Below are 17,635 nucleotides of genomic sequence, written 5' to 3'. Positions count from 1 at the left end.
CCTGTGGCTTGGGATACAACATTGACAGTGATATTCCTCAATTCAAAAATTCTATAACAGGCTGGGCGCAGTGGCTCATGCCCGTAATCCCAGCACTTTGGGAGGCCAAGGTGGGTGGATCACTTGAGGTCAGGAGTTTGAGACCAGTCTGGCCAACATGGTGAAACCCCATCTCTACTAAAAATACAAAAAATTAGCTGAGCATGATGGCATGCACCTATAATCCCACCTACTCAGGAGGCTGAGGCAGGAGACTCGCTTGAACCTGGGGGGTGGAGGTTGCAGTGAGCCGAGATCGTGCCACTGCACTCCAGCCTGGGCAACAGAGCGAGGCTTCATCTCAAAACAAAACAAAACAAAACAAAAAAAACCTATAACACACCAGGTGCAGTGGCACAAGCCTGTGATCCCAGTGCTTTGGGAGGTAGAGGCAGGAGGATTGCTTGAGGTCAGGAGTTCAAGACCAGCCTGGGCAACATAGTGAAACCTCCTGTCTAAAAAAGAGAAAATTAGCCAAGTGTGATGTGCGTCTGTAGTCCTATCTCTTCAGGAGGTGGAAGTAGGAGGATCGCTTGAGCTCTGGAGTTCAAGGATGCAGTGAGCTATGATGGCACCACTGCACTCCAGGCTGCGTGACAGAGACCCTGCCTCTTTGAAAAAACAGTATAACTCAAGCAACTTAGAAGTGAAATTCAAGTGCCTAACAGCTGTCTAGGTGCCTCTGAAGCTGGGTCTAGTCACAACGAAGATACCTCCATTAAAGAGCATAGGAAGGGTTTGAATCAGATAGCTTCATGCAACATACGAACAAAAAAAATAAATTTCTTAAAGAACATATTAGCTTCTTCTCATGAGATCAGGAAAACGGGACATCAGTTGTCTGGGGTTCTTTGCTCCTGACTCTCTGGGGCTGGCACTGTGTTGATCACGTTTTTCAGCTGGGGAAACCGAGGCTGTTGGTATTTAAGTGGTCTGCCTAAGGTAAAGGGTACTCTGACTCCAGCGCATCCTCAACAAGGGCTTCAAATTAGGGCCATGAATTGGCAATTCCTGGCGGGTGATTGTGAGGAGTATATTTATTTTTATTATTTATTTATTTATTTATTTATTTATTTATTTAATTTATTTTGAGACGGAGTGTCCCTTGGCCACACCAGTCCTAGCTCATTGCTGCATCGAACTCTCCAACTCAAGCGATCCTCCCGTCTAGGCTTCCCAAAGTGCTGAGATGACAGGCGTGAGCCCGGGCGCCCGACCGGGAGTGTGTTAAGTATACAGCAAACACCTGGACTGCGGCCGGCGCTCCAGGAATGCTGCGATATTGGTGCACTCCCTTTGCACCTGGCCAAGTGGCCTCGGGCAGGTAGCCTCCCCTCGGGCTGCCTCAGTTTCTTCCTTGGCACGCAGAGGCGGGGCTCCAGGCCTGGGCCGCCCCACGGCGGGGAGGGCGCGGGGACGCGGAGCTCGGGGTGCGCTCCGAGAGGCAGATCAGACTGGGCGCGCCAGGGGCGGGGCGGGGCGGAGCGGGGGGCGGCCCCCGTGGATCACGTGGCGCGGGGCCGCGGCCGAAGCAGAAGTAGCGAGCGCCGGTGGCGGAGGGCGTGAGCCGCGGGGAGTAACCCGAGTCCGGACGCGGGCGGCTGCGCGCGGGACCTCGGAGCCCAAACCCGGGGCAGGCGGGCAGCTGCGCCCCGGAGGCACGGCCAGGTGAGCTGCTCGGTCGGGAGCGAGGCAAGCAGGGCGCCCAGGGACCTGCGCCCGGCGGGGACCGGCGCCCAGGGCGCTGTATCCGAGGGGGTCTGCGCCCTGGCTCAGCCGGAGCGGGCAGGGACGGGGCGCACCCTCCGGGACCCCGGCCCACCGTGCCCGGGTCCGTTTGGTGACGGCAGGGATCCTGGCTCAGCCGCCGGCACTTCCTCACCCGGGGCCAGCGCCACCTCTCCGGTCTGTGCGGTGGGGCGGCCCCAACTTTGAATGGGGACCCGGAGGAAGGTCAGAGGTCGTGCGGGGGCTGGCGTTCAAAACTCCCCTTTCCGAGCGGCTCTACGTGGGGTGGCGCCGTCTCTCCTGACCGCCCCTGTGCCCAGAGCTCTCGGACGCTCGGAGCCACACTTCCCCGTCTCACTTCGGTGGTTGCGGGTGACGGGTGGGAGCGATACCGCGGGAGGCGCAGTCCTTCCCCGAGACTTTTGGAGAGGTTGCATGACACTCGCGATGCCCGCTCCACAACTCTCTGCGTAATTATGCGTGTGTCTGTGCGTGTTCCTGGTTATACTTTGGAATCCTAATGAGGGCATTACCTGCACAGCAAGAGTTCAAGTTAAAGATGTGTCCCGTTTGGACAGCGAGCTCCTGGATTCCAGCAGGAGGGTGGGGCGGGGCTCTCTTGGTACCCAAATCTTGAACTAAGGTGAGAAACTATGGGAGGGGGGGTGGTGTTTAAAGGGGTGACATGCTCGAGGGTAACAGGTGGCCTTGTCCATCAGAATTTAATTTGAATTTCAGTTCCATCAGTGTGACCCCGGGCAAGTTGAAGAACCTTGTTGAGTCTGTTTCCCTTCTGGATACTGGAGCCACCCAAGCCTGTTTTCCAGGGCTGTGTCGAGATTATTGCTGTTCCACGAGGTTCGCTGAGAATCGGGGCGCATCCGTGGAGAGTCCTCGGGCAGTTCCTGACTCTCTGGTTCCAGGGCATTCTGTGGGGGCATGGGCCCTCGTCCTTAGCTACAGTTCTGTGGGGAACTGTTAGAGAATTTTTTTTTTTTTTTTTTTTTTTTTTTTGAGACTGAGTCTCGCTCTGTCGCCCAGGCTGGAGTGCTGTGGCCGGATCTCAGCTCACTGCAAGCTCCGCCTCCCGGGTTCCCGCCATTCTCCTGCCTCAGCCTCCCGAGTAGCTGGGACTACAGGCGCCCGCCACCTCGCCCGGCTAGTTTTTTGTATTTTTTAGTAGAGACGGAGTTTCACCGTGTTAGCCAGGATGGTCTCGATCTCCTGACCTCGTGATCCGCCCGTCTCGGCCTCCCAAAGTGCTGGGATTACAGGCTTGAGCCACCGCGCCCGGCCACTGTTAGAGAATTTTGAAGTCTATGCCAGCCTCAAGCAGTTTCTCTTGCAACGGTGTGTGTGCACTCACGTGTATGCCAACTCAGGGCCAATCCTCATTGTGAGCCTCACTGATGTTTGAGTCACCTAATGATGCAGCTGCCACCCCCCACCAGCGACTGGAGTATGGGCAGTTCCTCTGGAAGAGGAAAAGCAGAGACCCCATGAGTAGCTGTTTTGCACTCATTCGGTAGAGTCAGTGAAAAACTGCTGGTGAAAAAACTTGTGAAAACACTTCTTGGTTGGGCGCGGTGGCTCACGCCTGTAATCCCAGCACTTTGGGAGGCCGAGGCGGGCGGATCTCTTGAGGTCAGGCGTTCCAGACCAGCCTGGCCAACATGGTGAAACCCCATCTCTACTAAAACTATAAAAATTACCTGGGCGTGGTGGGGTGAGCCTGTAATCCCAGCTACTCAGGAGGCTGAGGCAGGAGAATCACTTGAACCCAGGAGATAGAGATTGCAGTGAACCCAGATCGTGCCACTGCACTGCAGCCTGGGTGACAAGAGGGAGACTCCGTCTCAAAACAAACAAACAACAAACACTTATTAATTTATAAAAGAGCAAGAACACAAAGAGAAAAGTTTTCCCGTTACATCATCACTTAATGTAAAGTCCAAGTCGTATCCTCTACCCTCTCCCAGCCTCCAATAAATACTAACCACTCTCCTGGATTTACCAGCAGATCGCCTTTATAAAAATGGAATTGTATTATACTCATACACTTGCAACTATTGTTTGCAACTATTTTTTTCATTGACCTCACAAATCTTTCCAGATCCAATTGCTTATCTATCATCCTCATTCTTTCTGATAGCAACTGAGCATTCTTCAATGCGTGTGCACCATGGTTTATCCAGGAGGCCCCCCACATTGATGAGCAATTGTTTCCTGTTTTTTTTTTTGCTTTTTTTTTTTTGTATTTCTATTACAAATATTGCTTCCATGATTTTCTGTCATACATATTGCATCTTTGTGCATGTCTTTCTGTAGATGTACAATTGCAGGATTGAAGCTTGCAGCATATGCTTGTTTTGCTTTTTAATAGCTGCTCACAGGTTGCCCTAAAAGAGCAGGAATTGAATTTACACTCTCACCTCCGGTGGCTGACACCGTTCCTTTGAGAATAGTGTATCCCCTCTGATGCCACAGGATGGGTGTCAGGTGCAGTGGGAATGTCCCTTGAACTGTTGGAGGGCCCTTACCAGACAAGTATTTGCCTGTGCCCCATTTTAGCAGAATTGTTTTGTGGGATTTTGGATGAAATGCTGTACTGGCTTACCATGCAGAGAGCACTGAAGAGACACAAACTTCCTTGATTTCTGGTTTGGGATCCTTATATCTCATTTCATGCCCTTCTAAATAAGTTTATGAAATACAAGAACATGAATGAGCTTTTGAGATACAAGAAAATGTCCTTTAGAAAGACATGAAATGTAAAAATGGCAGAAATCAGTTATTCAAACTCAGCCATGTTTGTATTTACAAAATAAATGATTTTATAGAATTACCCATTAAGAATGGGAAACAGGAACAAAAAAGGAATTTCAAGCCTTTTTTTTTTTTTTTTTTTTTTTCCAAAAAACAACAACAAAAAAGCAGAAGCAAAATGGAAGTTGCTGTGATGGCTGGTGCACTCCCCTGGGGTCAAGGCCTTGGAGACCTCCCTGCCATAGTTGCTAAAGCATGGCACGCCGGAGGCCTGAGCTGGGTGCTGGCAGGATTTGAATGGTGGACTCCAAGAATCTTTTGGCCATGAAGATCTGTTTCCAATTGTATCTCATGAGCTCATTCATGTTCTTGTATCTCATAAGCTTCTTTAGAAGGGCATTTCATGAGTTACAAGACCCCAAACCAGAAATCAAAGAAGTTTGTGTCTCTTCAGTGCTCTTTGTAGTAAAAGCGTTACAAGTTCATCCAAAAATCCCACATAAAACAATTCTGTTAAAATGGGGCACAGGCAAATAATTGAGTGGTAAGGGCCCTCCAATAGTTGAAGGGACGTTATTACTGCACCTGACACCACCCTGCAGCAACAGAGGGGATACAGTGTTTTCTTTTTTCTTTTTTTTTTTTTGAGATGGAGTCATCTGTCGCCGGGTTGGAGTGCAGTGGCGGATCTCAGCTCTGCAAGCTCGCCTCCCGGGTTTACGCCATTCTCCTGCCTCAGCCTCCCGAGTAGCTGGGACTACAGGCGCCCGCCACCTCGCCCGGCTAGTTTTTTTGTATTTTTTTAGTAGAGACGGGGTTTCACCGTATTAGCCAGGATGGTCTTGATCTCCTGACCTCGTGATCCGCCCATCTCGGCCTCCCAGAGTGCTGGGATTACAGGCTTGAGCCACCGCGCCCGGCCGGGATACAGTGTTTTCAAAGGAACAGTGTCAGCCACTGTACGTAAGAGTGTAAATTCCACCCCTGCTCTTTTAGGGCAACCTGTGAGCAGGTATTAAAAAAAAAATTGGTGAGAGGCAGCATGGAAGTGCTGGTGTTTATAGCTGAGCTGATCCACTGGGTTTCCAAGCTGGAAGTAACTGGAACCCTGGGGAAGGTTAAGTCCAAGGCCTTCCCAGATGCAGGGCTGGAAAGAACTGAGGAGCCTGGTCCCTTGTCCTGGTTTCTGTCTAACTGAAGGTGTTATAGTGGGGCTTGTGTTTCCTACTTATATTCCAGTGGATGATGACCTAGAGACCTGGGAGTGTGGAACTCCAGGATGCGTGGCTGGGGACAGTCAACATAGTGAAAAGCTTTGTGGTTGGCACCTGGGTCAAATCCAGTTTCAGCTACTGTCTATCTGTGTGGCCTTGGATAAGTCCCTTAACCTCTTTTGAGAGGGGCAAGTACTGGCAAATCAGTTAATATCTGGCCAAATTCTGCCACAGGGTTCTGGACTGGGGGCTTGGGACTCAGGTGAGGGTTTTGATCTTTGTGCTGCCACTGGTCTACATGACTTTGATCAAGTAATGTGACCTCTTGGGATTTCAGTTTTCCCCTGCACTATTTCCCATTGAGATAAATGAGATGAACCAGACATGACAGGTGCTTGGCACCCGGGGAGGGGCCCAATAAATGGCTGCTTAACAGGGATAAAGTAGGCCATGGGGGCACCTTGTTCGTCCCTTTGTCCTGGGTAATGATCAGGAGGTTGTTTTCGGTTTCTCCTGATAAGGTAAGATGCACATTAACTCTCAGCAGGGTTTTTAGCATACTCTGTTGTGCCTCGCGGTCTTTGCTTAAACTTCAAGCCAGTTCCTCCTGCTTCATCTTTTTTGGAAGATTGAATTCAGATGCCTGCTTTTTTCCCCTGAAAACTTTTTCTGAGTCCTTTAAGTGCCTAGCCCCACTCCAGATTACATTTAGGGGCCCTTCGTGATGCTCTCTGCCCGCCGCCTCCCCATGCATGCTTCTGCTGCTGCACTTGTAACTACATTAGAATTCTCAGTTAATTAGTCTGTTTCCACATGGGCACAGGGCAGGTGTAATTATCTCCTGTTGCTGGTGTGGTTGGCCGAGGAGGTGCCTTTGGTATGGGTGTGCAGTAGAGGGAGGTGGGGGCAAAGGGCAAATCCTGAGCCCCTCCCCATTCCCCTCATTTGCATCCTAGTCCCCAGCTCAGTGCCTGGCATAGGGTTGACATTTGATTAATGCCTTCCCCAGTGCCTGATTAATGTTAACTGAGACCCTGCTAAATGCTGCAGGCTGTGCATACCTTGTAGCTTTTTGTCCTCCCAGCTGCCCCTTGTGGACATTTAACCTCCATTTCACAGATGAGGGAAGCGAGGCACAGATTTAGAGCAGCTTGGCAGGAGGCTGAGCCGGGCGGGAAGTGTAGACAGCCCTGGCTGAACACCAGCTTCTCAGAACTCCTTCCTCTTTAGATCCTGGAAAGGTCTCTCCTCTGTAACCTTGAGAGCTACAGAGTAACAACTCCAGGCATCTACAGGGACTTGGAGGGAAAGAAGGAGATAAGAAACAGAACAAATAATGGTAATTTTAACAATAGCTTAATCTAAGGAGTGCTGACTTTGTATCATTGTTTTAAGGGCCTGAGATACATTATCTTGTTTAAGCCTTACAAACACATTTAGATGGTGGATACTGTTACCTTCTTTTATGGGATTGGAAATGAGCCCAGAGGATCTAAGTAACTTCTTGTAGTGGCTTTGGCCTAGCTGGCAAGGGGGTCTCTGGTGGCTCAGCTCCAGGGCCTGGGGAGCTCCGTCACTCTAAGTCCTATTTTGGGGGCAGGCAATGTGTTTCTGGGGATTAGGGAGGCAGAATAAGGGGATGGTACAGAGTGAGGGCTCAGAGAGTGACTACAGATTTTGAGCAGAGGAGTGACATGATTTGATTCATATTCTAAAAGGATCTTTCTGGCTCTGGGTTTGAGAATTAACCCTAGCAGGTCAGGGAAGAAGTGGGGAGACCAGGATTAGAATAGTTCAAGTATGAGATCCTAGGAGGAGCCGGTGAAAGGGTGAGATGCGTTGGAAGTGGTCATGAGAGAGTCCACGAAAGGATTCCTCCAAGATTTTGGGCCCAAGCACCTCTCTGACACCGCCCACGAGCATAAACAGCAATCAAGGACACCTTCTAGGTGCTGGGCATCACCCCAGGTGCTTTGCTGGGGCATTTCTGAACACTCCCATTTTAAAAAGGCTGAAACAGGCACAGAGAGGTCAAGCAGTCTACCGAGAGCCACACAGTCAGCAGGAGCCTTCTCTGGGGTTTGAACTTGAAGCTTCCAAGAGCTGACATTTCCTGCCTTTTATCCTCATTTATATGCAGAGGAACCATTTGCCAAGGTCTCCATGGACGCTTCTGAAGGCTTGGTTTGTTTTTTGTTTATCTCATTTTTTTGTGTGTTTTTAGTTTTGCTTAGGAAGTAAAGAGATGGTTAGCAGTCTCTAGACAGGATAGAGAAGGATATTGGAGATCAGGGGTGAGAGATGGGAGCCAGGCTGGGTTGTTTTGGCTATTCAAATATTCTGTAGGATAAGAGTGGTTGGGGAGAGAGGAGGTCACTGCCAGGCCAGGGTGATTTGGTTATTCAAAGCCCAGGTAATGGTTGGGTCCTTGAGGCCAGGGGCTCTTCTCACACTTCAGTTTCCATTTAAACCTTTGTGTCCTGCCTAAGCTCTCTGAGTGGCCAGCAATGCCTTGCCACTAGAACCTTCTCCTAAAACTCATCCTGATTGACATGAGACAGGATTTTGGTTCCTGAAGTTCATGCCCTGTTACCTAAATCCCCTTCAATACTAAAGTCAGTTCACTCTTTAATTCTGCCCTTTCAGCCTCCTGATTTCTCCTGATTCCTTCCTTCCTCCCTGGAGTGGCCCACAATGTCCACCATGGTCAATGTGGATTCCCTTGCGGAATATGAGAAGAGCCAGATCAAGAGAGCCCTGGAGCTGGGGACGGTGATGACTGTGTTCAGCTTCCGCAAGTCCACCCCTGAGCGGAGGACCGTCCAGGTGATCATGGAGACGCGGCAGGTGGCCTGGAGCAAGACCGCTGACAAGATCGAGGGCTTCTGTGAGTACTCACTGGGTGGGGCAGCGGGGCAGTGTGGCCTGTCCTCTGGGGCCCTGGCCTGAGCACCTGTCCACTTTCCTATCTTGTCATTACTGTGATTGTTGTTGGTTTGATGTGTTCTTTTATTCTTCTAAAAATGAAAGCATTGCCAGTTTGTGTGGGTCTCTGATGAGGTTTACAGCAGGTGGAGGAAGTTCAGCCAGGACAGCTCTGGTGAAATAACAGAAGCCGGGGTCAGCCAACTTGGAAACGGCATTCGGGCAGCCCTCCTTGCCTGGTGGGTCTGTCCCCTATCTGACAGCATCAGGGCTCGTCTGCTTCCCACAGCTGGTCGACGCGTCTGTCCTCTTAAGGGCTAACTAGCCCAAGCTTGCAGAAACTCATAGTGTGGTCACCAAATGCTACCGTGTTTTACTGCACACCACAGCACTGAGGGGCCTTCGCTTTAGTCTCCAAGCAGGGAGAGTGAGTTGTTGAATGTTTTGTAGCTTTCAAATGCAGCTCTGGTCCTGGTAGCGGTGTCCGAGGTGTCCTTCCTCCCCCACCTCCTTTAGATTGGTCTGTTGGTTCAGATCCTAAAGTTTCTAAGACTGTTTTTAACTAATAAAGGCACTTAAGCAATTTTCAGTTGCAAAGATTTGCTCTAATTTGTGTTTTTAAATTAACTAGTTTTGAATTGAAATATATATTCCTGGGGGTTAAGGAGTCAACTCAAATGTTTCTCCTCCCCAGCCCCTAATCCATGCTACTGAGGCAAGCTCGTTACAAATTACTTTTATCTTCCAGAAATAGCCTACGCTTGCATAATGTGTGGGTTAAAAAAATGGGAACTCCTATACACTTCTGCACCTTGACTTCTTTTTGTTAATTAATAATGATGTTGGCGGTGGTTTCTTATCAGCACACATTGATCTCATTCTTTCTTTGACACATGACATGTAATGGCACAGGCCTCAATGTAACAGTTTAACTCCAGAGAGGAGCATTTTGTGCTATTTCCAGGCTTTTCTTATTAGTCGAAGTGACTATCGTTGTACTCTTTTTTTAAACAGATTTAATTTTTTTGAGACAGGGTCTCTTTCTGTTACCCAGGATGGAGTGCAATGGCATGATCATGGCTCACTGCAGCCTCTACCCTCTGGGCTCAAGTGACCTTCCTGCCTCAGTCTCCCAAGTAGCTAGGACCATGGGAATGCACCACCATGCCTGGGTAATTTATTTTAATTGAATTTTATTTTATTTTTTTGTAGAGATGGGATCTCGCTATGTCTAGGCTGGTCTCGAATTCCTGTGCTCAAGTGATCCTCCCTCCTTGGCCTCCCAAAGCATTGGGATTATAGGCATGAGCCACCTCATCCGGCCTTGTACTGTTTTTTTTTTTTTTTGTTGTTTTTAATAATAGTTTTATTAAGACATAATTCACATAATATACATAGAATTCACCCATTGTATGCAACATGTATAATGTGGTGGTTTTAGTATATTTATATATATGTGCAAGCACCACTACCATCAAATGTAGAACATTTATATCACCTCAAAATGAAACCCCATACCTTTCACCATCGCCCCATCCCCTCATCCCCCCTACCAGACGTAAGCAACTGTTAAATTTAATTCTGTTTCTATAAACCTCCCTGTTCTGGACATTTCATAGAAATGGATCATATATATGTGGGCTTTTGTGACTGGCCTTTTTGACTCAGCATTTTTCAAAGTTCATCCTCTTTGTTGCGTGGATCAGAAATTTCCCTTTTTATGGCAGAATCATGATACATTGTATGGCTATTCCACAATTTATGTAGTCAATCATCTGTTGACGAACACTTGGGTTGTTGCCACCCTTTGGCTAATGTAAATAGTGCTGCTAAGAATGTTTCTCTACAAGTTTTTGTGTGGGTGTCTGTTTTTATTTCTTTTGGGCATATACCTAGGAGTGGAATTGCTGGGTCTTATGCTAACTCAGTTTCATCATTTTAAGAACGGTCAGACTGTTTTCCCAAGTGGCTGCACCATTTATATTCCCTCCAGTGACAGAGAAGGGTGATCTTTGCGTTATTCTTCATGTGTATGTATGGGTATATCCAAAGGACAGCTTCCTGGAGGTTTATTTCTGAGCTGAAGGCTATGGCATATTTTAACTTTAAAGGGAAGTTTGGCAGCACCCCGCAAAAGAGGTTGCCCCACTGTATGTTTCAGCTACAAGGTGTAAAAGTACCTGTTGCCTGCACCCTCATCTATGCTGCCTGGCTGCTAAACTTGGCGATCCACAGGTAGATTTTGGTAGCTTGGTGTCATCCTTAATTTGATGTATCCTATCATGAGTGTGATCAAATTGCTTTCTGAAAGGCTTCTCCTGGTTTCGGAGCAAAGTGGGTCTCTTGTGGCACAGAGCCAGAGCCCTGATTTGAAACTGCCCGTGTGGAGGTAGCCATCTTCCCTCTCCACTGTTTGCATTGGTCGGCTCCACCCCCAGGTGGCCCAGAAACCTGTTGCAGCTTGGGTGGCCACCCTCCCTTCCCCCACAAGGGGTGAGAGGGTTGGCACTGATGGTAAATACAGGTGGGCCACGTTGACAGTGGACTGCAGGTTGTTCCTTTCTCTTCTCAACCTGCCCATCCCAAGCCTAGCTGCCCATCAGAAACACCCAGGGAGGATCTTGAAAGTGTAAGGTATTACCATGGCATGTGTATACACCTAGGCAACCAACCTGAACGTTCTGCACATGTATCCCGGAGCTTAAAGTAAAGTAAAATAAATATATATATAAAAGAAAGTAGAGCATATTGGAACCTTCTTCTGAAGCTCATTCTGATGGGCATGAGATAGGATTTTGGCTTGAAATCTATGCCCTGTCATTTTCCCCTTCTGCTAAGTAATATCACTTCACTCGCTTATGTGGGTGCGCTCTCTTACTCTCACTCTCTGTTTTAGAGACAGGGTCTTGCTCTGTTGCCCAGGTTAGAGTGCAATGGCCTGATCATGGTTCACTATAGTTGTGAACTTCTGGGCTCAAGCGATCCTCCTGCCCAGTCTCCCATGTAGCTGAGACTACAGGTGAGCATCGCCATGCCTGGCTGGTATTTTAACTTTTGTGTAGATAGGGTCTTGCTATGTTGCCCAGGCTGGTCCCAAACTCCTGGCCTCAAGCGATCCTCCCACCTTGGTCTCCCAAAGTGCTGGGATTACGGACAGGAACTACCATGCCTGGCCTCAATTCATTCTTTTATTTATCTGTTCAGCCTCTTTGTTTCCTTCTTCTTTTTCCCTGGAGTGACCAAGAATGATGATATTTTACCACTTTGGCTGGGACGTTGTATTATAATAAATCCCCCAGATGGTCTGGTAACTAGGCAGGTTTCACACATATGCCACTGGAGAGAAACTGCCCTTCTTTCCCCTTCTCCTTCCTCTCCTTCCTTTTCTCCCTCCCACTTTCTCTTTCTTTCTCTTTCCCTTCCCACCTTTGCTCCTCTCCTTTGCCTCCCCTCTGCCGTTTGAATGCCTGCTGTAGGCACTGCCCTAGGCACTAGAGATATAGCAGTTATTAAATTGGATTCAAATCTTCATGGAGCCTATATTGCTTTATCAGGTATGAGCAGTATGGGGCTTGACTTCCAGTGCCATTGGATGAACTTTGCTGTGTGATCTTGGGCAAGTTACCTCCACTCTCTGAACTTTAATTCCCTTATCTGTGGAATGGAAATAACACTGGTGTCTACCCCACAGGGTCATGGTTGGGAAGAAGCAAATGAGAAGATACATCAGAGAGGCTCAGCTGAATTCATAGCATGTGACAGTCACTCAGTTGTTGGGAACCACCACTGTCGTGATTTTTGCTGTTGTTGCTAACTAGTAGAGTCTAGCCTGTGTAGGGAATTAAAGTCTTGCTTAGGGGTTTGGACTGCAGGGGAGTAGGGTCCATTCTCAGGTTTTCAGAAGAGGAACGATGTGGTTGGATTTGCATCTTTGAGCACACTGTGGAGGTCCTGTTTGAGATGACATTGTTGGTGAAGTGACAGGGAAAGCCAATTATGTGTGAAGAGCTTATAAATGGTCCTTCCCCCTCACACCTTGAGAGAGCAGGCCTTCAGGCCCTGGGTGGGGACTGTCAGTGTCACTGCTCAGTCTCCTGCTGAGAAGGGTGACATTTCATCTCAAGAAGAACTCCCAGCTCTGGCAATTCATTCACGGGGTTCTGGTTAGGAACTTGCTGGTTACCGTGGGGTCTTCAGGGGCAGGTGCATATGAGAGGAGCACCGGCACATGGTTTTGGAATAGTTGGCAAGTGGTGTGTGACTTTTGGACAGGTGTTACAATCCCTGTGCAGCCCTGGGTAAAACACTGGGTCCTACTGTCTAAAGCAGTGCGTGGTTGTCAACCAGGGTGATTTTTACCTCCTCCTCCCTACTCCAGGGTACGGAGCATTTGGCAATGTCTGGAGACGTGTTTGATTTTCTCACCTGGGATACAGGGTGCTACTGGCATCCAGTGTGTAGAGGCCAGAGAGGCTGCTAAACGTTCTACAGTGCACAGGACAGTCCCCACTACAGAGAGTGATCCAGCAAACATGTCAGTGGTGCAGGGGTTGAGAAACTGCTCTAGAGTCATGTGTTTGCTTTGCTCACAGCAGTAAAATGTCACTGGGTAAAATAGGGTTTTGCTCTGAACCCTGTTTTGATGGAACTTTCTCATTTGTTCAGCACATGTTTGCCATCATATTGAGTGCTAAACTCTGCAGAGAGAGGGAGGAGGAAGGATGGAGTCCCAGCCTGCAAGAGAGGGAGACAGACTCAAACTCACCCTTGCAGGATTGAGTGCTTAGTGCCATAGCGGGAGTTTTCATTGGGTATGGTATGAGGAGGAAAGGCTTTTGTCCATTTGGGTGTGGGAGAGATGGTGAGGAATGGGGAGGGCTCATTGTGGAGGAGCTGCTTGGGTGGAATTGAGAGAGATTTGCTAGGTAGTTAGCAGGGATGGCTGCCCTGATCCTGTGAGATTAATGGGTGTCATGTAATATAAACAAGTAGATTTGTGGGTCATAGATCTGGGTAGGGCTAAGCTGGGTGATTCTTCTACTCTTTGTAGCCTGGACTGAGGTCATTTGGTGTCACCTGGCCTCGAAGGTTCTGGAATCTTCACTCACACATCTGGTACCTTAGTGGTGATGGCTGGAAGACTGGGCTTAGTTGAGACTATTTTTTGTTTGTTCGTTTTTGAGATGGAATCTCTGTCACCCAGGCTGGAGTGCAGTGGTGCAGCCTTGGCTCGCTGCAACCTCTGCCTCCTGGGTTCAAGCTATTCTCCCACCTCAGCCCCCTGAATAGCTGGGATTACAGGTGTGTACCATCATATACAGCTACTTTTTGTATTTTTAGTAGAGATGGGGTTTCATCATGTTGGCCAGGCTGATCTTGAACTCCTGACCTCATGCGATCTGCCCACCCTGGCTTCCCAAAGTGCTGGGATTACAGGCATGAGCCACCACACCCAGCCTCAGCTGGGACTGTTCACCAAACATCTACCATGTGGTGGTCTCAAGCAGAAGAGTCCCAGGCAGAAGCTATAGGCTTCTTATGACAGCCTCATAAATCCCAGGACATCACTTGCACCGACTCAGATCAGTAAGCCCAGCTCAGCTTCAAGGAAAGGAAATTTCTCTCTTAGAGAAGGAATGGCATGCACATCGACGGTAGGCAGGAACTGATGGTGGCCACCAGCAGCCTAGCTCCCATATGAACATGTCGACTCTCAATCCTGATTTGTGATGCAAATCCCTGCTCTGCCACTGTATTAGTCCATTCTTATGCTGCTAATAAAGACATATTCCAACCTGGGTGCAGTGGCTCACACCTGTAATCCCAGGACTTCAGAAGGCCAAGGCGAGTGGATCACCAGGGGTCAGGTGTAGGGGCTGGGTGTAGTGGCACATGCCTGTAGTCGCAGCTACTTGGGAGGCTGAGGCAGAGAATTGCTTGAATTTGGGAGGCGGAGGCTGCAGTGAGCGGAGATCACACGACTGCATTCCTGTCTGGCTGATAGAGCAAGGGTCTGTCTCAAAAACAAACAAACAAACAAACAAAAAGACATACCCAAGACTGAGTAATTTATAAAGGAAAGAGGTTTAATTGACTCACAATATCACAATATACCTGGGGAGGTCTCAGGAAACTTACAATCATGGTGGAAGGAGAAGCCTTCTTTACATGGTGGCAGCAAGGAGAAGGAGATCTGAGTGAAGGGGGAAGCCCCTTGTAAAACTATCAGCTCTCACGAGAATTTACTTACTATCACGAGAACAGCATGGAGGTAACCGGCCCCATGATTCAGTTACCTCCCATGACACATGAGGATTATGGAAACGACAATTCAAGATGAGATTTGAGTGGGGACACAGCCAGACCATATCAGCCACTTACTAGAAGTGTGACTGGATGCTAATTCTTTTGTTATATTTCTGTGCCTCAGTTTCCATATCTGTCAAGTGAGATAATAGTAGTTTCTGTCTTACTGGGTGAGAATTAAATGGATTTTATTGTATGTACTTTTTAAGATGTGGAAAATATTGTATAATAGAAACTTAATACAATAAGACCAGAAAGAAAAAAAGGCCCCCTGGTGAGGACCCCCAAGGCCTGGCCTCTGGTAGAGAAGACTGAGTCTGAAACACACCACCTCCCTTCCTGGCTTCCGGGTTCCCTGTTGCTTTGCAGGGGTGTTGGATAAGATGGTGCTGGGATTCCTTCCATCCCCAGCCTTCTGCATAGAGTTAAGGAGCTGGTTGTCTCTGAATGTAGGGAGGGAGCTTGTGGCACTGTTGGGCATGTTAGTTTTCTTTCCTTTCTGAGGAACCCAGTTGAGCAGTCTCCGGGTGGAAAGGGGTCTGCTCTCGGGCCTTTCTGAGTTGAGCCTTAGGTGTCCTTTTGCATCTTGTCCATTTGGGAGGCCTGGATTTTGTTTCAGGAGCCAATGTGGTGCCACCTGTTTGTGGGTCTGGCATTTTAGGGTCAGCTGTGGTGGTGGGCCCCTTTGAGGGCCTGGACTGCGTCCATCTTAACTGAATAGGCTTTTTATCCTGACGCTTTCACTTTTGCTTAGGCATATTTTCTCTGTCTGCTTATTTTTGGCAAGTTGTGGCTGCCCATGAGTGAGGGATTCTCAAACGTGGGAGCTGTCTGTTTCCTTGGTATTAGGTTCTTGGGGTTCCCACTTCATAATGGTAATAGTGATACCATTGATGACAGCCTCTTCTCATGAATGCTCACTGTGTCCTAGTCTCTGTGAAAGCACATCAGAGATAACTCCTTAATCCCCGCAGTGGTCCAGTGAAGGGGGAGCTATCCCTGCTTTATTCATGAAGAGATTGAGTCTTGGAGAGATGAGGTGACATGTCCAAGTTTAGGAAAGGGCAGAGCTACAATTTGAACTTGTTTTTCCTACTCTCAGTCTCAAGTCTTCTTCCGGCTCTGTGGTGTTTTCTTCTCCTAAATTATCTCAAAGATGTATCAGTTCTGTGTGTCATGAACACCCTGCCTGAGACCAGGCAGCTTCGTTTAGACTTTCTTCATGACAGCAGGATGCAAACACATGAATTCCTTATGTGTGCAGAGGACTTGCTCTGCCAGGTGTTGGAAGTACCAAGAGAAAGGAGACCCGGTGCTCATCCTAGAGGTGCCGGATTAGTGGGGAGACAGGGGATACTAGGAAAAGACCAGAAACACAGCCTGGAAAAGTGCTGTTGTGGACAAGGGTGCCGAAGCCAGAGTTTACTGTATTTTGGCTCATCCTGAAATCCACTCTTGGACTTCTTTTCATGGAAAAAATGATTATTTTTGAAAGTTGTTATTTTATCAAAATGTTTTTGAAATAAATGTGAAAATACTACTACTACTACTACTACTAAATAAGTAATAATACTTTCTTGCTGGCATCTCCTAAGAAGAAATCCATTGTCTGAGGGTGGTCCCCAAGCTCCTGCAATGAAGCATCTCATCAGAAATAAGACACAACCAATGCCTGAAGTGTCCATAAACTTATTTGCCTTTCAGTTATTGGTATGCGGTGATGGTATAAAGAAGGGCCATCAGATCCTGGCCCTGCCACTTGGTAGGGGTGTGACCTTGGGTCTGTCATGTCACCTCTTTGGGCCTCCATTTCCTTATCTATACAATGAGAATAATTGAAGAACACACCTCATAAGACTTGTGAGAAGTGAATGACGTGATATATGTAAAATGCTTCAATAGTGTCTGGCACAGAGGATGTGCTTAAGTATTTTTTGCTCTTGCTGTCATTGTTGTCATCATCATCATCATCATCATCATCCAGTGTAAAGGCAGATGGCATTGTAGAAAGGATGGGATAAGTACTACATCTTCCATTTATGTGAGGATTTTCCTTCCTACACCCAATGGATTGTCCTGTTCCCCCTGGGGCATGTGTCCTCCACATTGGAGCCTGCCAGTGTGAAAAGTAGAGTTGACATTTTTATTCTTGATGGTGCTATAGCCCTACTCTTATGCTGGATAGTTGAGGAATTGCTTGTCTTGTTATTCAAGAGTCGTCTTCTATCCTGGATGACAACCTTAGAATATTCTTAGAATTTGTTCTTTTGTTGATTTAGCAAATACTCAAAGAGGACCTGATGTGTGTTGGGCAATGTGCTTGTCGCTGGGGATAAAGTAGTGAACAGGACCCTGAAGATCTCTAGAGGATCTTACAATCTTGTAGGGAAAGCAGAAAAAGCCAAAGTAACACATTTAATCATGTTGGATCGTGATGGATGCTAGGAAGGAAAGAAACCGGGTACTGTAATAAAGAGTCATTAGGCCGGGCGCGGTGGCTCAAGCCTGTAATCCCAGCACTTTGGGAGGCCGAGACGGGCGGATCACGAGGTCAGGAGATCGAGACCATCCTGGCTGACACGGTGAAACCCCGTCTCTACTAAAAAATACAAAAAAACTAGCCGGGCGAGGTGGCGGGCGCCTGTAGTCCCAGCTAC

General features: G+C 48.1%; 1 protein-coding gene across 7 annotated transcripts in view; it reads left to right on the top strand.

Moving 5' to 3' along the window:
• Positions 1-1,546: 1,546 nt before the first annotated feature.
• Positions 1,547-17,635, top strand: part of PLCG2 (phospholipase C gamma 2) — a 184,326-nt gene continuing 168,237 nt past the window's right edge. For 5 of the 7 annotated variants that reach the window (XR_002519326.2, XM_021932204.2, XM_009196941.3 and 2 more), the window contains exons 1-2: positions 1,547-1,707; positions 8,394-8,634. Coding sequence is in view for 4 of the 7 variants with exons in the window: in XM_021932204.2 (XP_021787896.2) it covers positions 8,442-8,634 (193 nt within the window). In the remaining 3 variants the exon portion in view is untranslated. Of the gene's footprint in view, positions 1,708-8,393; positions 8,635-17,635 lie in introns of those variants that run through there. The other 2 variants (XM_021932209.2, XM_021932206.2) reach the window with 2 other exon arrangements.

Source organism: Papio anubis, chromosome 18, assembly GCF_008728515.1.
Source record: "Papio anubis isolate 15944 chromosome 18, Panubis1.0, whole genome shotgun sequence".
In the NCBI taxonomy this organism is placed as follows: domain Eukaryota; kingdom Metazoa; phylum Chordata; class Mammalia; order Primates; family Cercopithecidae; genus Papio; species Papio anubis.
The sequence above is the reverse complement of the archived record's forward strand: the minus strand, read 5'-3'. Positions and strand labels throughout refer to the sequence as shown.